The sequence below is a fragment of the Sprattus sprattus genome (assembly GCF_963457725.1).
Source record: "Sprattus sprattus genome assembly, chromosome: 10".
Classification (NCBI taxonomy): Eukaryota; Metazoa; Chordata; class Actinopteri; order Clupeiformes; family Clupeidae; genus Sprattus; species Sprattus sprattus.
The window spans coordinates 11,961,889-11,987,042 of NC_137908.1; the positions used below are offsets into that span (position 1 = coordinate 11,961,889).

A 25,154-nucleotide genomic window follows, 5' to 3' on the forward strand; every position below is an offset into this window, starting at 1 on the left:
CAATGACACAAGAACGTTTCATTGTCGTTGCACTGACATATTAATTGTCATAACAGTTTACTATTGAGACAAACTAATATTTCTGAGTGAGTTAAGTGCTTTTGCAGGTAGGCTAATCCATTGTGTGCTTTTATTTGTAAAATGTACTTACTGTTTCGAAAATGTTAAGAATGTTTCAGGATATGTTTTTCATGTGTTTCAATGAAAATAATTATAATATAAACGCAAAAACATATTGAACGCACCCACATTTACACTTCCACCTCCCCCGCGACTGAAGACCAATGATTGGCTAGAAGAGTCCAAACAGGGTCTTGTTTTTAAAGAGCCATGTCCCTTTTGCTACTATAAATCTCCGCGGTAGTTTTTCTATTGACCTCCCTTTAAATTAGAGGGAAATATAGTGCATTTTCTGGGGTGAACTACAGCCTACCGACATTCGTCAGTTATGCTAACAGTTGTTTGCCTCCAGCCTTTGTCTTTAATTATTTAAAATACCAATCCACATGGTCTAGGTCTCCGTATACATTTGCATCGCTGCTGCCAACCTTACCGGATGACGACAGGGCGGAAAGGCTTGTCCATGTCAGTGGATTTTCAGCGACCAAAGATGATGTTTCTGAGGTTCATTCGTTGGTCCAAGTACCTGTGCTGAGAAGACACCGATAACTGATATGTCAACCGTTCCCTCAGACGCAGGTAGTCGGCGATCTGTGGTTGTTTGTCTTCTAAAAGACAACTTGTGTGTGTGTGTTGCTGTCGTAAATGTCCCGCAGTGGGGCCTACAATAACAGTGCATATCCAGTAGATTCGGCTCCAGATCACCTTGCCACTGTTAGCTGTCTAGGATAGCTTGCGCTTAGTTTTGAATAAACGTCTGCACTGGAGTTATTCATTTCCAGAACAAACATACGTGCTGTAATGTCAAACCCACATATTCACAAGTCGACAAAACGTTGTCTGATAATGTAGCTATTTCGCCATCTTATATATGCCTTTAGCGTCAGCTAACGCTAGCATAGTTAGCGGTATCTGGCAGCCCCGGGCTAGTCCAGTTCACACATCCTAGTTTGTTAGTAAGTTAAGTCGGACTAGTTTTTCCTTATTGGCTTTGGGTTCGTCACTTCTGAAACCAGTCTAAAGCTAGCCAGACATATGTATTTGACTTGTCACCAAGTTTCATGAAAGCTAGACAACGGTGTTACGAATGGTGAACTGTTTCGCGTTTGCTTTCTTGAAAAAAATCTTTACTGTACTGTTAGCTAGCAAGAATGCGTTAGCCACATAGCTAGAACTTTAAACGGGCTTGCCCAGTGCAACGAAGTGGGCGATTTGCTTTATTGGTAGCTAAAGCACACACCAGTGAGATGAAAGAATTTGATCGTATGAATGTCAACTCTGGTCGTTTCTCTCATGTTGATTTTATCCAAGTCTCACTTCAAAAATCAGCGAGTAAACATGCTAATGCTAACTTCAGTGCAGAATCTAGTTTGCCAGCTGTAGCTATGATTAGCGCTCGAACTGAAGGCTAGAGGGCGGAAACTTTGTGAAGGTAGCGTCATATCAAATCAGGAAATTAGACGGTATATGGGAAGTTTGTTTGTTATAAAACATTCCGATGGAAGTGATTGTCTATGCAGTGTTCACGTTATATTTAAAACTACAGTGTCTCAATACACGTTTGGGTCCTTTTCCCACACGCCCCGACTCTGTGTATTTGATGCTAATACGCATATAAGATAAAAGGAGACAAGAAGATCCTAAACTTAAAAAATAAAATAAATAAACATTCGGACATGTCATTGCTCAGACACGTAAGCCTGCCAGAGTTAAAAAGAGCGGGCCACCTTGTTTTTGACACTCCTCAACAGGTTGTATGCCCATTGAAATTCAACTTGGAACATGTTGCCAAAACACAACAAGCCCTTTCTTTGTTTGTTGTTCCTTTCAAGTGAACTGTGAGAACTGGATCACTATTACATGATGGGCAAAGAGATCAAATAACCACTTTTACCCACCCACCCTATTGCATTTGGTCAAGCGACTAATCTTACAAATAATGTCTATATCTCTTCCCTATATATCTTCATTTGATAGGCTGTTCTTGGATCCAGTAGAAGCCCCAGTCATGTATTCAGAGTGGAGGTCTCTGCACCTGGTGGTCCAGAATGACCAGGGCAACGTTAGCGTCCTGCACTCCTACCCGGCAACGGTGGGACGAGATGTCGCCAATGCCGTGGTCCGGCCCCTGGGAGCCAGCCTGGGGGGGCCCACATCAGAGAGCTTTCTGAAGACTGATAAAGAGGTACAGGAGCATTTGTGTGTGTGTTTTGAGAGAAGGTGTGAGTGAGTGAGTGAGTGAGTGAGTGAGTGAGTGAGTGAGTGAGTGAGTGAGTGAGTGAGTGAGTGAGTGAGTGAGTGAGTGAGTGAGTGAGTGAGTGAGTGAGAGTGAGTGAGAGTGAGTGAGTGATAGAGAATGAATAGGAAAGAGAGAGAGAGACAGAGAGAATGGAAGTCAAGAAGAGGGGTGGTGCTAGACCTAAGAGGGTACTAGAGAATCAGTCTCTTGTAAGTCATACTGTGTGTTTAGCTTGGGCCATTGTTTTCAACTGCAGATGTGCTTTCCTGCCCCATTGATTGATGATTGTTGAAATCCTTGGTGAAGGACCCCATTGCACCCTGTTATGACATTAGTGTTGCTTGGACATTTTACTCTGATGCTTTCTTTCTCTTTCTTTCTTTCTCTCTCTCTCTCTCTCTCTTTCTCTCTCTCTCTCTCTCTCTCTCTCTCTCTCTTTCTTTCTCTTTCTTTCTTTCTTTCTTTCTTTCTTTCTTTCTTTCTATCTGTCTGTTGATGCCTTTAAACCAATGGCATTTTTCAAGAATACATTTTTAAACTATAGAACAATGTGTTGTAACAGTTACGCTATAAAGGCAGCTAAGTTACTGAGGAGCTCTGATGGTTCTTCACAGTCTCCCGTCTCTTTAGCCTGCATTATCATCTTGTCTGCATGTGAGGGTGAGCCTCATGTCTCCTGCATACATGAACTGTAACAGTTCCTTTTTTGTTTGTATGTGTTAGCTGACTTGTATTGTGTGTGGATCCAGAACAGAACTCGGTATTGTTCCCTTTGCCTTTTTCTGACTTCCGCCCCCGTTGTGTTGGAACTTCGGGTTCCTCCCGGCTTCTGTGTGGCGTGATAACAGCGCAAGGATTTCCTGTGTATTCCCCTAGGGCCTCTGCCTCTGATTTTCACTTGCTGCTCCTCTCCACTCCACTCCTCTCCTCTCCTCTCCTCTCCTCTCCTCTCCTCTCCTCTCCTCTCCTCTCCCCGCCCAACTCAACCAAGCCCAGGCCCTCCACAGACCATTAGATAAGACTGTTTTGCTATAAGAGGCAGGCAGAAATTCATGCCCCTTGCCAAGGAATGCACCCTAGCTCTTTATTCAGCGTGGCTGAGTGTCTCCGTGCAGTTTCCTGGCATGTTTTCGCTCACAAGATAAGTGGCTGAGCATGCCAGAGTGTTTAGGGGGCACCGCCTGAGGGTACTCTTCCTGTTAAGGACAGGGTGGTTGTTCGCCTGGGCAGAAGAACACCACAGCCACATGCTGAGGTTAATGAGTGATGTTGTTGATGAAGACTTTAGACGCGTCACGTGCCACGTTGTTGAGAGGACAGATTTAGCAGTCTGTTGTCAGTGGCCTTTAGTGTGTTGCACGATTGCTGTCTTTTATGGTTCCAGAATTGTCCCATTCACTCTCAGCAGTGTTGCTGAACATCACAAACACTAGACAAGATACAAAAAAAAAAAGTTCAGATTGTTTGAGAACAGTCTGCCATTAATTTCCTCATAGACGCTGTGATCCATTTGTGTACGACGCTTTTAGTTACTCAGCGGTTCTGTATCCTTTCCCTCTGGACTTCAGGTGAAATGGACTATGGAGGTGCTGTGCTACGGCCTCACCCTGCCTCTGGACGGAGACACGGTCAAGCTGTGCGTGGACGTCTACACGGACTGGATCATGGCCCTGGTGGCCCCGCGAGACTCCATACCTCAACCCATCATCAAAGAGCCCAACCTCTACGTCCAGACCATTCTCAAACACCTTCACAACCTCTTCTTGCCAAGGTACGTACCACAACCCTGCTTGTGCATGCGTGTATGTTTGTTATCCTACATATCCTGTTGTGTCATTGGTGGCCTATTCTCATGATAACCAGTCAAATGAAAGAGAGGTTGGCCTGTTCTATGTGATTGTGTGTCATTTCAGCTGAAAAGCTTTCTCAAGATGTTATTTTGGCATGCTGATATTTTTGGATATTTGTTTTCTTGGTTATTTTTTGTCGAGGAGGAAAGAGGTTGGGTTAGAGGACCAGTTATTGCTGGCTCTTTATTTGCTTTGATGGGGCGCCCTTGACGACAACTATCACGAACCGAAATAATATCAAAAATAGAACTGCTTTAAATACGGCTTTCTGTTCTTTCATCTTTCCCTCGTCACTCACCTTTTTTACATCATATTCCCTGTCTTTGTCTCTTTTCCGCTCTTTGTATCTCTTCTGTAGTTCCTCTCTCTCTCTCTCTGTCTCACCATCTATCTATCTTAACCCTTTCAGTGCTCTCTTTATTTCAAATTTAACCAGTGTGACTTATTGTGTTTATTTTAAGTTGTTTTCCTCTCCTCTCCTCTCCTCTCCTCTCCTCTTCTCTCCTCCAGGCCGGAGCACTGCAACCCAATGCACTTCAGGTTGTGTCAGCAGGTGCTGTGTGCGGTGCAGAAGCTGGCGCGGGACTCCTCCTCCATGGTGCGCGAGACCTGGGAGGTGCTACTGCTCTTCCTGCTGCGCATCAACGACACCTTGCTTGCACCGCCCACAGTAGGAGGTGGGGAATGAGTACTCTGCAGATCTACAAGCTCCTAGATGGGCTGCTGTGGATGGGCAATTGTGTCTAGCACGCACTCACATTCACACTCACATTCACACACACGCACTAACGCACTCACAATGACAAACTCACTACTCACACACACTTCTTACCCATTCACTCCTTGCACACACTACTTAGACACACACACTCCTTTCTACAGTGTTCACTTTCCTCTGGAAGACTCTTGTTGTCAAATTCAGCAAATTTCTCCTCACAGTCCTCAAGCTGCCAGTGTCAGTGCTAAAAAAAGACCTCAAGTGTTCCTAGAGAGTCCTGGACCTCTAAATGGCAAAGCAACAAAGTGGCTCAGACCGACCCCTTAACTATTCCAGCCAATCAACATGGTGCTACAGGAGCACAAAACGGAGGGGTGCAATTTGATTGGCTGTTGAGCTCAAATATCAAAAACCTTTTGCGAAACCGAAACAGAATTGCGGACTGCATCTTTAAAGAACACATTGTGCTCCTTTAATTCGACATACATTTGGGGAAAAAAAATCATGGTTTGTTGTGATATCAGAAAAGCAGAGCCCTGACTGTCTTGGTGTTGCTTTCGCAGGTGGCATTGCTGAGAAGCTGGCGGAGAAGCTGATCAGTGTGCTGTTTGAGGTGTGGTTCCTGGCCTGCACGCGCTGCTTCCCCACGCCGCCCTACTGGAAGACGGCCAGGGAAATGCTGGCCAACTGGAGGCACCACCCCCCTGTGGTGGAGCAGTGGAGCAAGGTCATCGCCGCCCTGACCTCCAGGTAAACAGCAGTTCTCAACTGGATAACGCCAGGACTGCAGCTCAGGGAAGAATATGTCCGTGCTCAAGGGCCAAGTCCACAAGACACAGCCCAGACGAGGGCCAGTTGAATCTGTATCTTTGCCCTTGACGTGACTTCTTGATTTATATTTAAGAAAGTTCTTTAAAATAAGATCCTCTCTCTCTCTCTCTCCCCCCCCTCCCTCTTTTTGTTTGTTTTCTTTTCTTCTGTCCAGATTGTTACGGTTTACATACGGTCCCTCGTTCCCACCATTCAAGGTCCCAGAGGAGGATTCCAACCTCATCCCCTCTGAGATGGACAATGACTGTGTGGCTCAGACATGGTTTCGTTTCCTGCACATGCTCAGGTACTGCCCCCAGGAGATTCCATCTCCTTCACTTACCAGATTATAGAATAGAATGGAAAGGAAAGCCTTTATTGACATACAATGAAATTTGGAGCCCTGCTCCTGTTGATGATTAAGAGTAGAACAAAGTGCAGTGGTATGGAGTACTTCCAGTATGTTGCAAATAAACAGAGGAACATTTTTGTTCTGTCTTTGTTTTGTAACATTGCCAAGAACTGACAAAAGAACACTAAAGTTTGTATAGATATTTATTTATGCACCAGGTCAATCCATCATATCCGTCATTTCCAGGTAGTGGATGTGCACCACAGTACCACAGAAAACAAATATGCAGAACTAAATGCACTTCTCCATTTCTAAACCAAAGTTTCAACAGTAACAGTACTGGAAGTAATATAATACTCAGCACCTTTCTAGTGTTTACCTTACAACTCCAAATCTAGCCAAAGGTATCTCTCATCCTACACCACCCCACTGGAGCCATGCTAACCAAGCTCCCCCACCCCCTTTCCCAGCAACCCGGTTGACCTAAGTAACCCAGTGATCGTGAGCTCCACGCCAAAGTTCCAGGATCAGCTCCTCGGGGTGAGTGGCGTGCCCCAGGAGATGGTGCAGCACCCCTGCCTCAAGCAGCTGCCACAGATCTTCTTCCGGGCCATGAGGGGCATCAGCTGCTTGGTGGACGCCTTCCTAGGTGAGCATGGAGTACCTTCATCCCACAGAGTCTCTCTTCTAAATCCCATTACTGAATCCCCTTCAATAGGAGAGACAAGACAAAGGCAAGTTTATTTATATGGCACGTTTCATACATGACTGAGGTCAATTCAGTGTGCCTTGCATAAATAAAAGCATAAGGAGCATCCAAAGGGGGGAAAAAAAGTGCTCAGGAGTGGAAAATAATAAAAGATAAAAAAATCAATAAATATATAAATTAGAATATAAACATACTGGAAGTAGCCCCAACTGTGTGTTCTCTTTCAGAGCAATTCCCCGTCGGGAGTGATTTGAGGTCTACTTCCAGAGTAAATAGTTTAAAGGTGGATGAAATGTGTCCTTTCTTCGTACTATCAGTTCTCTGTCTGGGAACCCACAGCGCTAGCATTTTGTAAGTCTCTTCCTGCTCATGTGTAGCCAATTGGCTCATCATTTTGCTGTGTATATTTGTAGAGTCAAAGGCAGAGAGATATCTTGCTCTGGCAGCCCAGGATATGAGCTAAGTTGCTGCTCGAACCAGAAAGAAATCTGCTGTCACAGTTATCTTTGAAAGACTCGCCCTCTCAGCTGAGCTCAGCTGAACAGCTCTGAGAGATAATCTGTCTTATTTTTCTTTATATTATGTTGTATTGGCTCAAGTGTTGATCTGTGTTCTCCTGTAGGTGTTGCGGTCTTTAAACGACTCGAGTTCCGTGAAAAGCTGCCCTCTTATGGTACTCTGTCTTCTGGTCCCCTGCCCTCTCTGTCCTCTCCACCATGATTCTGTCAATCTGGGCTATAAGGGATCGTGACTGTGACTGGCTGCTCTGTTTGTCTCTGATTGCACAAAAATCTGAAAAGCAGAAAAATGGGGTTTCTACTTTATACCAGACAGTTTATTAGCTGGCTAACTGGACCACTTTGTGTCCTTTGTGCCCTTTGGGCTGGTAACTACCCCCCCACGCACACACACACACACACACACACACACACACACTCTCGCACACACACCTGTTAGGCCTATCAGCACATTTTGATCGCGTTTGTAGAGTTAAGTCATTGTCAGTTAAACAGTCTCTGGGTTTAATCTTCCTGTGGTCTGTCCCAGTGTTACAGGAAGTGTGTGTGTGTTCGGTTGTGGTTAGGCAGAGTGCAGTCCTGTGCCTAAATTAGGATAGGGTGGGCCTCTTCGCTTTATGACCGTTTGGTAGACCTAAGTCACTAAGCACTTCATCTTTCTGCTACACAACGTGTAATGCCCCTTTGACCTTTAAAAATATGCAGGAGCCTATAAACACACTTAAAAGTGTGTGTGTGTGTGTGTGTATGTAAGGGCCTTTTCAGACCTCACATAGTGTTAACATTATCCCACTGAGCCTGACAGGCACATATACATTGAGCTATGCAGTAACATAAACATTGTGAGCACATAGGCATTTGTGCATACAACAAATATTTTCCTTTTCCCCCACATCGTTATGTCCTGTTTGTTGACCGTTAAATGTCATGACCGGCCAGAATCGACCTGTGACCGAAGTGCTCTAGCCATGTTAATGTCTTCATTTGTCAGTGGTAGCAATGGTCAACCTATTACTAAACACAAATCATCCTTTTCCGACATACTACTAACACACTGTCATTGTTGTGTGGGTTGTGTGTGTGCATGTGCGTGTGTGCTTGTGATGTGTGTGTGGGTGTGTGTGTGCGTGTGATGTGTGCGTGTGTGTGTTTTCCTTCATATCCTGGCTCCTGTGTGCTCTCAGTGTAGATGTGTCCGTTTTACCTTCTCTTGTCTCCATACATTTTTCTCTGTTCCTTGTGTAGGCTTACATGAACTTTCCTCCGTAGCAGACCCTCTGCCTCGGGGCTATAAACGTGACCGGCTCCCTTCCTTAGGTACCTTGAGTTGCACCAAAGCAATGATCTCATGTGTTACAGCAATGCTTCTTCCCTCAGAGGGTGCTGGCCTCAGTCAGCAAAGCATGTTTTTTAAGTTCAGCACATTTGGATATTGGGCTTTTTGTTTATTTTTAATGAATCCCATAAACTGGCACTCATAACTGATTCCCCACATGACTTATTTGTGTCGTTCTATTTAGATATTTGCAAAAAACATCCACCTGCTTCCTATTTCCTCTCAAATGTATTTCTGTTTTTGTAAACCAGGTGTTTTTCCAGGTGTTGCTGTGTCTAGGAACAATTTTCGCGACAGGCTTCCATCTTATGGTACTTTGTAGATCTCCTTAACAACCATCAGGGAGGTTGATGTGGATTTTGCTGGGGTTTGGCAAGATCTTATTGTGGAATGGTGCATGCACAATGGCTGCTGTGTCTGGACCCTTTAGGTCAAATGATCAAAAATGACTCAAAATATATTCTTGCATTGTACACTGCATGTGTAGTACTAAAATATCTTAATTAGATCACATACTGGTCTCTTTTTTGAGATAGACAGTTTTTCCTCTCAAGATATTCTCTTACACCTGGTCCCCAACACACACACACACGCACACACACACACACACACTGCAGGCATACTTGATTAGCTAAGCACACCCAATCAAGAAGGTTGTAATTACATTGACTGTAGAGCAGAGATAGCTGGAAGACATGCTGTGAGGGGATAAGGCATGGACTGAAGCTGAACTAAAAACTCCTGGAATTGGACTTCTGGGTCGGAAGTCCTGTGGTGCCTAACGCTACACTCTTCTATGCCAGACATCCACTCAAACAGTCCATCGTGATCAGTTCAGTAAATACATTGGTTCAAGTGCAGGTAACAGGACAAAGTTAAAGTGCTCTACTGACATGATGTTTGGACCAGATCACAAGAGCTAGGCATCGTTACCGCAGGCCATAATGCATTGCATCCAGGGCTATAAAATGTGCAGACATTGTGTTGGTGCTTTATTTTGTCTTTTCCTGCATTTTGGAATCGTATCGATCTTGATCAATTTGGACATGAGTTTCACTAACCCAATCAATTTTGTGGGGATCTTCTGAAAATATGTGGTACCTTGTGCATGAAGGAAGATTACTTGGAATGATGATTTTTTTTTTTTTATGATATACGGCATCCTTAATCATCTTGCCTTTCATTCAGATTTTGGCATCAGGCGCGATGTGTTGCTGTTAATGAACCAAATGTGTTGTTTGCTGAAAACAAATGCCACCAGGCTGCCACTGTGTTAAGCCCAACTGATAACGTTGTTTGCATCTGTATGAAGTCTGTGTGGTTGTGGGATGATATGTGGGAAGACCAAAAAGAAATTGTCAAGAATGAATGCGGCCAGTCAGAATGGTCCTGGGCTGCCCTGCTAATGGAGAAAGGTCATCCCTCGTCTCCTGGTGATTTTAAGCTGTTGGCAAAACTGTGGCATGTTCGCTTGAGTGATCTGTCCTAAATAGATAAGGGCAATTTTGAAGATTTGGAATTCAACTAATCAAATGCCTCTTTCTGTTTTAAGTAAATACAGGCCATCCGGGGAGCTTACCTGGTTCATCTGTCTGACCTTCTACCTCTCCATGCACCCATCCCGCAGGTATATCCCGCCCCCGTTCAGACAGTGCCCCTCCCACTCCAGTGAACAGGCTAAGCATGCCTCTTCCCCCCACCACCACGAACACTACACCTCCTCACAGCCGCCGGCACCGTCCTACAGCTGTAACCAAGACGACCAGCAAGGCATCGACGGTAGGAAGGCTAATGTTGAACTGTTTTTTTTTCATGTACTGTACATATACATCTACCGTCAATTACAGTGACGTGATATTACTACCAAATGATTTTATTACAGAGAAATGAAGAATATTAAAGTGTGTGTATAAAGACGGTTCTAAATAAACTATTCAACTTTGTAAAGGATTAACCTCCTTCGAATAAAACACTTCTTTTCCTTCTGCCACCAGACGGGACAGTCCAAAGTTTCACACCAGACCTCCTCCTCGTCCTCTCCTCTGTCCAGCCCCAACCAAACAAGCTCCGAGCCGCGGCCCCTGCCCGCCCCTACGCGGCCCAAGGTCAACAGCGTCCTCAACCTGTTTGGCCAGTGGCTGTTCGACGCGGCGCTGGTCCACTGCAAACTCCACTCGAGCCTTAGCAGAGACAGCAGCATGACTGGTAAGGTCCGACACACCCCTCACAAACCCAGCCGGTCCTACCTCCCTCTGCTCGCTCACTCGCTTTGCCTCCGTCTTCCCGAGGGTTGGTGTTGGCGTTACGTTTAACTTAAGGTAACTTTTCAAATAAACGCATAAATAAATAAAAAAAATAAAAAAAATTCTTTCAATCACTGCATGTCTCCAGCCAAGAAGATATGCGATGAGCCTCAAGTGCCGGCTTTTAATGAGCGGCTAGCATTTGCTTGTTCACAGTGAACTCTTTTGGCAGGCTCTTCTCATTATAGAAGGATGACTTGCAGATTTGTGTGAAGGTCATTTTATTTATTTATTCATTTTTGTGGTCTATGAAGTGTTAGTTAGCTGTCAGTGTTTCGGTTGGCTGCATCTATAGCATTGATTACCCCACCGCCACACCAACCCCCACTGGAGAATTGGAACTTTTTGAGGCATTTTTATGAGCTTGTCAATTCTGATTCTATTAACCTCTGTGAGATGTGGTGGAATTTGCCAAAAGCTATGCAGCTTCAACATTTCTCCTGGTTCCGTCTGTCTCCTCCTGTGCATGTGAGGTGTCTGAAACCTCACCAGTTAATTAAGCAGGGGTATGCAAATGCTGGTCAAAGATGCAGTGCATCAGGCCATGCAGCTTGAAAGAACCATTGTAAAGTGCTTCATTACCTATGCATAGTTTATTCACATGTTACTGTTCTTATTTGATTAGTTTCTGGTTTCATTTTGTGTTATCTTGCAGCCACATTTTTCCAAATTCTTCTTTCTTATAAATCTTGTAAGTAATGAGCATAATGCTTTTACTTGATATTTTAGTTTTGGCAATTTTTAGTTTTTGCTCTCTTGCATAGGTTTGCCTTCATAGTTTTTGAGTGGAAAAGGACCACATCCTCCTAATTCTGCAATAACATTTCCATCCATTCCACGTAGTGGCACTACTTGGGTTGCAAAGGCAGTTTTTGCTTTGTTTCCTGCTTGTGTTTTTCCGTTTTGGATTGAATGGTCACCGCCCACATTCCTCTAGGTCAATTGTAACAGATATTGTGAACATAAATGGGGACTGATCGCAGCGGGCTTTCTGACATTTTGCCACAGCATCACGAACAAGAGGTTTCTTTTACTGTTGTAAATCTGACGCTGGTAATCTCAAGTAACCTAGTCACAAAACTCACTTTTCAGGAAACAGTTAAAGCACTGCATACATTTTTGTTTACAATTGACTTTGCCTGCACATAATTGCCTTTCCCCCATCTCATCACAACACTTTTAACCCATACCCTGTTCACCATAGGGGTTTTCTACTAACCTGGGGCCGTATTCACAAAGAATCTTAGGGCTAAAAGTAGCTCATAAGGGGCGAATTTAGGAGAAACTCCTAAAAATAATGGGCGTGTCAGTCTTAAATGTAGGACTCCTAATTTTTTTTACTAAGAGCAATTCACAAAATATTTTATCCCTAAAAGTAGCACCTAAGTCTAGGACAGCTTAAAACTCCTCATGAGGACTCCTAAATCACTAAGACCTATTCACAAAATATCGTAAGATGGCTGCAGCCGACTTGGAATTGATAAAAGACATTGCTTAAACCGTGAAGGTATTAATATTGTCGTAGAATTAGCGCGGGATGCAATGACGCCTTTAAACAACGATGTGTCCCGAAGTAAAATGTTTGGAAACATAAAGATAACCTATTTGGCTTCGGGAAAACGCAAATGACGACACTGGGAATCATCAGTCAGCCGTTTAATTCATCAAACTATCAACGCACTGTAGACCCCACATCATCCAACAGTTTATCCAGTTGCCTTTGGACAATCGCCAATTACACAAGATCAAAGTAAATTCCATGGCGATCGCAGGAATGTCCAGTGACGGGACACACATTACAATAATTCGTCCACCGTGGCCTGGATGTACCGATGACTCGTTCATTTCAACGGGGAGCGGTCGCAGGTTTTTGAGAATTTACCAGCTGGATGCCGCTGGGGTGACAGTGGCTATTGGTCCTGGGACCAGTAGGCTTTCACCTAGGCTACGGTTCACGTTCGTTTCGCTTTGATCAATTAAGATTGGAGGGCTTGAAGGGCCGTATGTGCTGATATTTGAAGTGGTCAAGGGCTGGAAATATAATATCCTAACAGTTTGCTGGGTGCTTTAATTATTACTGCCTTGATTACATGCAATTGCCATATTTTATATTGATCGCTTTATATTTCTCTTAACGTGCTAAGTGTCATTCCCGTTGGATGCACAAACTTGTCATCATGCGTGTGCATTCTGCTAACTGCACTGTCCATAACTATTTAATATGACTTAATTTGAAGCCTAGGTTATTCTCTTATTTTCAGTCGATATAGTGGGATTGTTAGAGAGACGTCACGAATGAGTTTTTAATGAGATAGCCTGTCAACGACCAATCACCGTCCTCACCCCTTCTAAACTCGTGCATGAGAAGCGACGTCATCCATAGCAACGGAGTTTTTATCTTAAGCTTAGGAGTTGGTGTTATCCTTAGTATGAGTAGGTCTCAGAGCCGTTGTGAATCACTTTTAAGAAATTACTCCTACGCAGTGGCGATTTTAGCCTGAAATTTCTGGTGGGGCAAATTTATATGACGTCATATTACATTACAAAAATAGAGGTAGCTGATTATTATAACAGTAGGCCTACATATATAGACCAGTCAGGTATACAATGGGCTGCATTTTGAGTGCCAGCAGGGAGCAGACATCCTATTTCAAATACATGTCACATGCTTTACCGCTCAGCACGACACAAAGATGTTGCCTATAATAATATTAATAATAATATTGCATTATATTTTAAACGCACTCTTCGTTCCAAATAATCTCAGAGCGCCAACATGGTACGCAATATAATAAAGCATTAAAGTAAAAAGATCAGACAGACACATAGCTTCAATAACTTGCATAATTTATTAAACTAAACGATCTCCTTCAGCTCAGTTTTGACTCACCAATGCAGAGCCCAGTTTCCCGAACGCTAAAGAGGACTTGAAATCGGTCGTAAGAGGGATATTGCAGAGCGGTTTCCCGACGCCGCACTTACGGCAATGATGAGTCTATGATGTCGCCAAAATCCACGTAGGCCGTTAAGATACGTCGTTATCGGGAAACGAGGCCCAGATCACTTAAAAGGAAGTTGGCTCCACGGTTCTTTGCTTGAGCAAACCTCTCGATTACGTTGTCGTTAAAATCCAGCAGTCCATTAATGAAGGTGTTTTCAATAGAAAGCATGGACTGTGTGGTCCCAAACGTTGTATTTCCAATTTTTCTTCCTGCGGCAATGTGCTGAAATGCACCCTCAGCAAACAATCTACGTTATTCATTCTTATCCATTCATTCAAAAACTCTTTCAAAATTGTGTAAAATCTACCGATAGCGAACTCTTCTGTAAGTCTCCTGTAACTCCTGATCTCACTCTCACTGTATGTTTTTTTTTTTTTGCTTAGTCTCGGGGTAGAGTTCTCGCGGGTTTCCCATTATCCCAGTCTACATTACGTAGAATACGTAGATTACGCAGTTAACGTCTAGGGGCAAATTTGAAATTGCCCCTAGCCTCAATGTTAACTTTGGCCGGTGTGGTTCGCGCTCATTGGTGTTTCTATGGTAACGGTGGGGCAGCGTGGGTCTTTGCCCCTCCGGAAACAGGAAACGGAAATATAGACATAACGTTCATTCATGCCTATGGCAAGCACACAGGCAGTAGAACACACGAATCAAATTACTCCAAAACAAGAATATAATGCTTGTGAGTCAAGTTTATTCACACAAATATGTACGCTACTTTGCATATAAAAATATATATATAGTTTGCCACGAAGTAGGAATGGATTGAGCCTTCTGCTCAACAGCGCCATCTCGTGGGTCTGGTGGGGCACTGCCCCACCTGCCCCTAATGTAGAAACGCCACTGCTCCTACGTAAAAGGTTTTAGCGCGAGTTAGGAGCACTCCTAGTGGTAAGATAAAAGGCTTTGTGAATACGGCCCCAGGCGTTGAAGGACTACTGTCTTTTATACTGATGTATGCCTGGGATGTCGTTGCCATTTTTATGAGTGATGACATACTGTGTGAATATAAAGAACTACTGTCGAGACTCATTGGGCTTGTAGTGTAATTTCTCAGAGGAATGAGTCGAATTCGTTACGAGCTGATAAGAAGACTGCATTATTTCTTTACCCAAAGTTTATCCAGGGCCCTACAGGCGAAAATACTTCAATCCAGCTCAACCACTTAGTTTGGGCCATTTTTTACATTGTGAAGATCCTCTGGAGTTTCCCAGCAGTTGAATAGAAACTATAGTTGGTTAATCCAGGACAGATAACTACTCTGTGAAAATTAGTTTTTTTTAGCTGTCTGCATTTTTTGCATCCATCTGAACCTACTCCTGTGAGGATCTGTTGTCTGTTTGTTATAGAAACCGAGAAATAGAAACTTTAATAAGATGCTGACAGCAACTGCATGAAATTCACTTGTACTATCTGATGTTGGGGATTTAAACGAGAACTTTCAGTGCAGACATTTGCAATCTTTGACATTTTTGGGGCCTGTGTTTCCCTCAGACATGCCTTATTCACGGTTTTTTTTTCTGTCCCTTCACCCCTCTCTGTCAATCTCTTGCTCTGTCTTTCTTCATCTCCTCTACACTCACCTCTCCATTCCCTATCTAATATTCTCCTCCTCTCTCATATCCTCTCCTCTCTTCCCTTGGTATTCCCTCTCCTCCTCCTCCTCTCCTCTTCACTTCTCTTCTCTTGCCTTCTCCTATGTCCTCTTGCCAGCCTTAGCAACCCAGGCAGGGGTTGAGCTGAGAAGAAAGGGCTCTCAGATGTCCACTGACACCATGGTCTCCAACCCCATGTTCGATGCCAACGAGTTCCCTGACAACTACGAGTCGGGCAGGGCAGAGGCGTGCGGCACCCTCTGCCGCATCTTCTGCAGCAAGAAAACCGGCGAGGAGATTCTACCCGTCTATCTGTCCAGGTGACACTGTACTACATGCCAGGAAAAGTAAAATATAGTAAAAAGTAAAGTGTTCAAAAGGTAGTTTATTTTAAAGAAATGTTATCTGTTAAATTATTTCTACCACTTTGGTATTGTAAGGAACTTGGGAGTCCCCACAATTTCAGATCAATGTTCTCTATCTCTTTTTTTTTTCTTTCCCTTTCTACTGTCTAGTCCTAATTCCACTAACCCAGTCTTTTACCTTTTGGACAGGTTTTACATGATTCTGATTCAGGGCCTCCAGATATCTGACTACATCTGCAGACCGGTCCTGGCCAGCATCATCCTCAACTCTTCTGCTCTGTTCTGCTCGGACCTGAAAGGCGTCAACGTGGTGGTCCCGTACTTCATCTCCGCTCTGGAGAACATCCTGCCTGACCGGTGAGTGTGAGAGAGACAGATAGAGAGTGACGTACACACACACACACACACACACACACACACACACACACACACACACACACACACACACACACACACACACACACACACATCACCCTCCTTCCTTGCCTTCTCCACTGCAGATAGGCCGGCTGCACAGAGAGAATTAGAAGCAGCTTACACAGATGTTGCGACACAAGTGTAAGCTAGCACTGACAGAACAAGTCCCAACATTATTTGTTTATTTACGAAGTGAAACATTCATGAGAGCACTTGTGTGAATTTGAATGTGGTGAGGAGAGACTGCTGTCCCATCTCCTGTCTTGATGGTGATAGTTATACATGCTGCAAGTGCTGACGGCACATCAAAGTTTTATATGTTCAGGCCCCTTTTTCCCTCACGCATCAAGGCTTATGCAGAGTTCATGCAATATGACCTAACACAATGTTAAATAACAATGATGAGGTAAACATTGCTCCAGCAGAGCAGTTTTAATTATAAAGCAAAATGATACTGAATATGTATCTTATTCATGATAATATATGACTGTGAGGAGGGAATGGAGTTTAAACAGATCACATCTTACTCGAGGAAGCAATCACATCTGTCGGGTATTTTATGTTTTAATGCTTCCCTGTTTCTACTTGGTGTTTCTGGGAGAGTTCACATACTCAGAGAGAGTAAGCATTTGATAAAAGTAGATTTCACATACTCCGAGGGAGTAGGCATTTGATAAAAGTAGATTTCACATACTCAGAGGGAGTAAGCATTTGATTAAAGTCTTGCTATATTGATGTAGAATTTCAGAATTCCAGCTTGTCATAGTCAGATCACCCCCCCTAGGATGGCATGGATAGCTGGATAGATATTATATTATGTATAATGTATTAGGCAATACAGCCTTGTGACAAAGCCCTGGGTTAGCAATGCTGTGTTCCTCTTAGATCCCTAACTGCCTACATTGGTTTCTCTCTATTCAATTAAATTCAATTCAAAGAAGCTTTATTAGCATGAATGTTTTTTAACACTATTGCCAAAGTTGATTCAACACATACATATTACATACACATACAAGAAGACAAAAATAAAATAAACAGAGTTGAATAAGAATAATCAACAAAAGAATATTCCAAAAATAATAACAAACCCAGCAGCTAGATTGGCCAAATTCCTGTCTTCCCCAAGTATGTATGGCAATTTTGCCTCGCTTGTGATCTTTTGAAAGCCTGGGATGACCAGATTGAACCTATCAAATTAATCGTATCTAATGATTTCATATTTTTCATTTATCTCATATCTCTCTTTCTATCCCTCTCTTCCTCTCTCTCTCTCTCTCTCTCCCCCCCCCCCCCCCCCCCTCTAGGGAGTTGTCGAAGTTTAAGTCCTATGTGAACCCCACGGAGCTGCGGCGAGCCTCTATACACATCCTGCTCTCCATGCTGCCGCTGCCTCACCATTTTGGACACGTCAAATCAGAGGTAGTAAATGCCCACTCGTCTTCCCACCACCAGCCAGCTCCTCTCATCACACGCCGGCCTCTAAATCAGCCTTTAGGTGCTCTGCTGTCCTCTAGTAAAACGGCGTCTTGTTTAGTCATCAAATTGTTCTGAGATATGGCAGCACTGTCAGTTTCTAAGTTATCACTGCAGGCCCATTCTGTAGATGCTGAATCTGAGATTTTGCCACTCTGTGTATAAGGTGCTGTTGGAAGGGAAATTCAACAATGACGACGCACTCCATGACAAGTCTGTCACCTTCCTATCCCTCAAGCTGCGACTGGTCAATATTTTGATTGGCGCGCTACAGACAGAGACAGACCCAACCAACACACAAATGATTCTAGGTACATTTATTTATCTTCCATTAAAGTGATGTTGCTTGCATAATATATATTCTCAGTAGGACTGGAGAAAATTGACAGCATTAACCTCTCTGTGAATAAACCAAGATAAATTAGTTGGGACTGATTTGCTTACAGGGGCCATGCTGAATATTGTGCAAGATTCAGCTCTGCTAGAGTCAATTGGTGCCCAGGCTGAAGTGGTAAGTGATACTGTGACCGGCAATGCAGTGTGCGTGCATGGGTGCATGGGTGCATGCGTGCGTGTGTGTGTGTGCGTACTTAGCTGTAGCAGAAGTGGACACGTAAAGTTTTGAAGACATATTGGAAAGAGTGCTAGGCTGTGCTGCGATACTCTGACCGGCAATACAGCAATATATTTTAATATGTGTGTGTGGGTATAAGTGCTTAGCTGTAGCAGAAGTGGACACGTAAAGTTGTGAAGACATATTGGAAAGAGTGCTAGGCTGTGCTGTGATACTCTCACCGGCAATACAGCGATATATGTTAATATGTGTGTGTGAGTATAAGTGGTTAGCTGTAGCAGAAGAGGACCATTAAAGTTGTAAGGACGTATTGGAAAGAGTGCTGTGCTGCTCCGCTCCGTAGGGCAGTTTGGACGGCAGTCACTCCCTGGCTAAGAGCCACAGCAGAAACAACAGTGGCATCAGCACGGCCAGTGTGGGCAGCTCGGAAGCCACCACGCCCGACAGCGAAAGACCCGCTCAGGCTCTGCTCCGAGACTACGGTAAGCCGGGAGGAACATGAGTGGCTGTGTCATAGGTGAAAAAATATTCTGAAAATGTATTTTCATCTAATAATTTATTTTTTCATCTTAAATTCACACTAGTTTATTATTTATCCTTAGCAAACATTTTCAATTGTGTTCAGAAGAGTTATTTGGTAAAGGTTTTTATTTTGTCTGGTGATATGAACTTCTCGTGTTTTTGCAGTGCTGTGTCATTCCGAATTTGTCACAAATACAACTTTTATGTTTGCCGCCACTCTCCTCTTCTTTTGAAATTGCTATTATATATTAGCAACAGACCTGAAAACAAAGTCCCTTGGCTGCATGTCCTATTGGTTTCAGCCTTCTGCATGTGGCCTTCTGTGCGACTTTGCCACATGGATCTGCTTTCAGACTGTAGGATTTCCTCATACTGACTTCCTCAAACTCTTAAACTGCCTTATGCTCCTCTTCACTGGATGAAAGGATGCTTAAGACAGTAAAGAAGACAATCATTTGCTTGTGTCTTCCACAGATGTATTCTTCTGTTTGTTTGCCCTGAGTTTTGAACTGCAGTGTCTCTCTGTTATTGCATGTCAGTTGTCAAACTGTCACAATGGCTGATGCTCCCATCACCTCATCTGTAGCCCATTAATATTATAGTCTGTAAAGGGCTTTAGATATTTATTCAGTGTTTTCAGTTTTGCCTTTGTGTTCGCTTTTGGATGTCAAATTGTATCAGTGGTCACCAGAGTCATGAAGATGATGATCGCTGTGTGCCTCTTCGATGCCCCTCTATTGTATTAACACAAATCTTTACAACGGCCATCATTTAAACATTATCCAAATAAATATTAGGCCCTAGTTTAGAATTTACCCAGTAAGCTTTCCTAGGTCCTTAAACCTAAGGCCTTAACTCTGGTCACCACTGGAAGTACAAGCCAAGCTTATAAATGCAATGCTGTGGGTATATGTGAGAGAGTGAGTGTGTGTGTGTGTGTGTGTGTGTGTGTGGCTGTCTGGCTAGTCACCTGCTAGACCACTGGCCGAGCTTCCGCTTGCGTTTGGTGTGTGTGTGTGTGTGTGTGTGACTAACCCCCGGCTCTCTCTCTCCCTCTTTCCTCTCCTCTCCTCTCCTCTCCTCTCCTCTCCTGTCCTCTCCTCTTTTCCCCTCTTCACTTCCTTTCCTTTCCTTTCCTCTCCTCTCCTCTCCTACACCACCTCCTCCTCCCCTCCTTGCCTGCCCCTCTATCTCTCCCTCTCTCTCTCTCCCTCTCTCTCCCTCTCTCTCTCTCCCTCTCTCTCTCTCCCTCTCTCTCTCTCTCTCTCTCCCCCTCCCTCTCTCTCTCTCTCTCTCTCTCTCTCGCTGTCTCTCTGTGGGGCTTTCTGGCTGGCTCTGGGGGTTCATATCCAAGCTCTTCACACAGATACGGCCAGCGGCCTGCTCATCCGCAGCATCCACCTGGTCACCCAGCGGCTCAACTCCCAGTGGCGGCCCGACATGAGCATCTCACTGGCGGCTCTGGAGCTACTCGCAGGCCTGGCCAAGGTACACCAGCCCACAGAGCCCTCTACTGTCTCACTTACCAAAGCCATCACTTACCCTGAAGCTGGACAGAACTATTAAGGCTACCAGCGGGGGGGGGGGGGGGGGGGGGGGGGGTGTGTGCGTGCGTGCGTGCGTGCGTGCGTGAGAGAGTGTGTCTGTGCATACAGTAATGGACAGAATTAGCAATATTATATTATGGGCGGATCAATAGTCTGCAGCTACTGACCTTTGATCTGTGCTGGGCAAGCCAACTGCCCTCTCTCCTCTCCACCTTCTTTGCACCAGCCACTCCCAACCTGTACGGGCTCATCGGCCCACTAGCCCTCGTGGTAGACCGCTGTGGAACGCCAGCTGTCTTCCGTGTAGCTCGGTTTCAGCACATCTGTGCAAGATGGGAATCAGCATTCCAGGGCTTGTCTGCTCTGAGGCTGCTCAGGCCCTGCTAGCGAGTGTCTGAAATGCTAATTGACTGGCCTGCAGCATGTGTTTTAAGACGCTCTGCAGGTTGCGTTGGAGCAGGGAATTCCAGCATATTTTTGCTGTTTTCCTTCTCAGTGGGAGTGATGTGTGATGTGGTGCTCGTTACCTAATTAAGAATTTGAAATGGACACCACGTCACACCACACCATGTGTCCATGCCTTATGTGTCTGCAATACTTAAATCATTCTCTCTTCCCCTGTATTCATTCTTCTCTCTCTCTTTCTTTCGGTCTCTCTCCCTCTAACTTTCTCTCTATATACATTACTCTCTCTCTCTCTCTTTCCATCTTTATCTATCTATCTATCAATCCATCTCTCTCTCTCCCTCTCTCTCTCTCTCTCTCCCTCTCTCTCTCTCTCTCTCTCTCTCTCTCTCTCTAATTCAAATGAGGTTTATTGGCATGATAAAAGCCTTTTATACTGCCAAAGCACATATATACATCTCTTTATCTCTCTCTTCAATCTCCGTCTCAGGTGAAGGCGACTGTGGAGTCGTCGGACAGGAAACGCGCGGTGAGCTCCGTCTGCAGCTACATCGTGTACCAGTGCAGCCGCCCGGCCCCCCTGCACTCCAGAGACCTGCACTCCATGATCGTGGCCGCCTTCCAGTGCCTGTGCGTCTGGCTCACCGAGCACCCGGACATGCTCAACGAGAAGGCAAGGGCTTTTTTCACGCCTCCCTCTCGCCCCCTCTCACACAGACACGCTGTGCACAAGTGGGGATATGGTTCCCTAACTCAAGGGTTACTAGCAGGCGTGTGGTGATGCATGGAAATAAGGAAGAGATGTTTTTCTGTGTGTTCATTATTCCAACAGCGCCTTTATGTTATGTACTCCTCTTCATTACATGTTGTATGTAATGCAATAATCTGTTTGTATTGGAAAGTTATTTCTGCTGTAGTACTTACAGATGTACAGAGATGGCATTATCTGAGTCTGGATTCGGAAAGAACACCAGAAGTGGGTGTGTTTTATACTAGGGATGAAATAGTTACCAGTTTAAACTTGTGACTATAAACCATGTATATCTGGCTTTAGTGTATGTGTGTGTGTTGGAGGTGCACAGCGACGTCAGTATCTTTATGTGTATTCGGATAGAAGATCGAAAGTGGATGTGGTTTGCTGGAAGTCATGTTAAGTCGGCTAAATGAAGTATTACCTTACCTAATGCTTATTGGGAATGCAATTGCTTCCTTCACATCAAATTGATTGAATATTGGCATATAATTAATTATGAAACATATTTCCACATCCTCGTTCTAATGGTGTAGCCAGAAAATAATTTTTGGACAGGCCTCAGCAAAAGTGAGTGGGCATGACCTTCACTGATATCACTAGCCCACACACTCTTTATAACCTCCTGCTGGACTGAATGCCAGGCATGTAGTGCAACTGCAGTGTACTCGATGATCAAGCCAGTTTGCATGAAAAGCAAGCACACTTTAACCAGAGGTAGCGTAAAACGCATGCCCTGTCACAGCACTAGTCGGGTTTACATCCAACTGCTTAATGCAAATGAATGCTTAAACATCCAATCCAATCTTTTAAGCCATAGAAGAAATGAATTTGCTGGAACCAGGAGATTGGCACAGGGACAAATTATACTGGTTGATGGAAGAGGTTTAGTCACTTTTAAAAGGGGGCTCTCATGATTTTATCACGTATTTCCATTAAAGTTGACCTAGACAAGTTTTAAACCCACGGCTGTTCCGGCGCTCGCGCAATGAGGAGAGTACATTCTTAAATCAGCCTAACACAGCTGATGGAAACACAGTCCAGGAGAGTCACCACACTGTCAAACCTCACCATACTGAGAAACAGGGAAGGGAAAGGGAAAAAAAACTAAAACATTTTAGCCTACCTGCAGTGCAATATTACCAGCACGTGGCTGGGCCACATGATGATTCAGAGACGACAAGGCTTGGCATTGAAATGTGTAATTAGGTCATAATTTTCCCAGTGGCGAATACAGAAAGTTGCTGATGGGTAAACTTGGAAAAATCTGGGTAGGCTTGATTGAAGCTCATCAGCATACGTTTTTATAAAAGTCAACCCCTTTGGATGCCCTCTATCACCCTCTGCAAATGGGATACTTGATAGGGTCTTAGTCAAAGTTCCATGAAACCTATGGCTGATACATACAGCTTGTAATATCTTAAAAGGACGAATATTGACTGCAATTCTAGCTTAAACATTGTTTTTTCCAATACTTCAACTGCTTCTGACTGCTGTGCGCTGACTCGTTGGGGACGACTGCAGCATCTGGTGATCGCTTTTTAAAATTGATAGTTGGTGAAATCAATGTTCTATGTTGCAAAGAGAATGGGCCTTTTTTAGCTTGTGGCCATCGGCAAAGATATTAATCAATTTGAAGAAACATAATGGCTGACGCACAGACACGTCAGTCATAGAGCTGACTTTTTTTTTCTTTTTTTTTTATCTTACTGAATATTAAAGAGCAACTAGGTCTCTCTTTGCAGTGCTTTTATCTTGTGGTCTCTGTTTTCAGGACTGCCTGATTGAGGTGCTGGAGATCGTAGAACTGGGCATTTCAGGAAGCAAGTCCAAGACGGGTGAACAGGAAGTGAGGTACAAGGCCGACAAGGAGCACAACCCCGCCTCTATGAGGGTGAAAGACGCCGCCGAGGCTACCCTGTCGTGGTGAGTACCAGTCACATGACGGAGACTCTTGAGTTTATCTCTTGTGTCTGTTGAGAGGACTGTCGGTATTTTGATGTAGTTATACTTAAGGTATTTAACAGATGCTTTTGATGTAGTTTATAGTTAAGGTATTTAACAGATGTAGTTATAGTTAGGGTATTCAATGGATGCTATTGTCCAAAGCCACTTACAAAACCTTAGAAATGAAGAAAATACCTAAGAAAATAGAGCAATAACAGCAATGAGAAATTGAAGCAATAGGCATAATACAGTTAAATGTAACTATCATATTGAAGTCAAACCATCTATAATAATAATAATGACATTACCAAAAGTATTATAAAAGTATGGCTCAAACAAATGAACTAATAAGACAAATGCTTTTATATGATCCTAATGTGTGTGTGTGTGTGTGTGTGTGTGTGTGTGTGTGTGTGTGTGTGTGTGTGTGTGTGTGTGTGTGTGTGTGTGTGTGTGTGTGTCTCTCTCTACAGCATCATGCAGGTGCTGGGTGCCTTCCCTTCCCCGAGCGGGCCGGCGTCTCCCTGCAGCCTGCTGAATGAGGAGACTCTGATCAAGTACTCACGCCTCACCTCCACCAGCCACGCAAACTTCCGCTACTTCGTTCTGGACAACTCCGTCATCCTGGCCATGCTGGAGCAACCGCTGGGCAACGAGCAGAGTGAGTCTCTCACACACACACACACACACACACACACACACAAACACATAATAAGGATCTTAAAAAAGCATTTGTCTAATCAGTTCATTTGTTTGAGCCATACTTTTATAATAAATTTGGTCATGTTAGTATTATTATTATAGATGGTTTTACTTCAATATGATGCTAAAAGCCTGCACACACACACACACACACACACACACACACACACACACACACACACACACACACACACAATCTCACACTCACAGCCCTCACTGGCTCCATGTGAGCCAATGGGCTTGGATTTCTGCGGAGGACAGTGAGTTTTAGGCCGTTAGGGTGTGGATTGGTTGGCTGCAAACCTCCAACTTCCAATGTCACGCAGGCAGTAATAGTGATGATGGATGCCAATAGCAGGAATTGACTGCAGCACCACTGGCCTATTATTGTGCAGAGGGCTAACTTTATGCTCTGTAGTGTGAAACAAAGCACAATATAGTGTCAGTTGTGCTAACATGAGCACGGAAATGAAAGTTCACTAAGAACCAGTAACATCTCACTTTCGTAGGGAAGGAAAAGTCTTTAAACGTTTGTGAAATGGCAGTGCAGTGTGGAGGTTTTAATCTCCTGTAAACAGGGAGATGTCTGACAAACTACAGCTTAATCAGGGAGACAAATCTCATCTCTCCACGCACCAGGGAACTGGAATATGAATATCTCCGGTCGGTAGACCCAAACAGCTTATTGTAAATCTCACTTCTCAGATTCCTCTCTCTCCGCAAATATTTGACAATCTCAGCTCCAGACAGGTTGTTGAACAGGAATCTGTAGACTACTAGATATCTGGTCTCAGTTATGCTGACAGGAACGAGAGATTAGGACCGATGACAAACGGTGTGGAACAAAGCCGGAAATCTACTAATGCGTCTCTGTTTAGGAGAAGAGGTTCACTTTGTTA

The 25,154-nt window shown here is 44.1% G+C and overlaps 1 protein-coding gene across 7 annotated transcripts in view; it reads left to right on the forward strand.

Annotated features, from left to right (window-relative positions):
* The first annotated feature begins 545 nt into the window (after nt 1-545).
* ralgapb (Ral GTPase activating protein non-catalytic subunit beta) overlaps nt 546-25,154 on the forward strand; it is a 33,344-nt gene continuing 8,735 nt past the window's right edge. For 4 of the 7 annotated variants that reach the window (XM_080846568.1, XM_080846570.1, XM_080846569.1 and 1 more), the window contains exons 1-22: nt 546-699; nt 2,098-2,305; nt 3,928-4,130; nt 4,720-4,886; nt 5,491-5,677; nt 5,913-6,044; nt 6,560-6,738; nt 7,421-7,471; nt 8,562-8,633; nt 8,904-8,963; nt 10,280-10,431; nt 10,647-10,857; nt 15,671-15,872; nt 16,107-16,274; nt 17,639-17,753; nt 17,974-18,118; nt 18,254-18,318; nt 18,725-18,863; nt 20,270-20,391; nt 21,346-21,528; nt 23,381-23,532; nt 24,027-24,214. In XM_080846568.1, coding sequence (XP_080702694.1) covers nt 2,129-2,305; nt 3,928-4,130; nt 4,720-4,886; nt 5,491-5,677; nt 5,913-6,044; nt 6,560-6,738; nt 7,421-7,471; nt 8,562-8,633; nt 8,904-8,963; nt 10,280-10,431; nt 10,647-10,857; nt 15,671-15,872; nt 16,107-16,274; nt 17,639-17,753; nt 17,974-18,118; nt 18,254-18,318; nt 18,725-18,863; nt 20,270-20,391; nt 21,346-21,528; nt 23,381-23,532; nt 24,027-24,214 — 3,070 coding nt within the window. In that variant the 5' untranslated portion in view covers nt 546-699; nt 2,098-2,128. The remainder of the gene's footprint in view (nt 700-2,097; nt 2,306-3,927; nt 4,131-4,719; nt 4,887-5,490; nt 5,678-5,912; nt 6,045-6,559; nt 6,739-7,420; nt 7,472-8,561; nt 8,634-8,903; nt 8,964-10,279; nt 10,432-10,646; nt 10,858-15,670; nt 15,873-16,106; nt 16,275-17,638; nt 17,754-17,973; nt 18,119-18,253; nt 18,319-18,724; nt 18,864-20,269; nt 20,392-21,345; nt 21,529-23,380; nt 23,533-24,026; nt 24,215-25,154) is intronic. The other 3 variants (XM_080846572.1, XM_080846573.1, XM_080846574.1) reach the window with 1 other exon arrangement.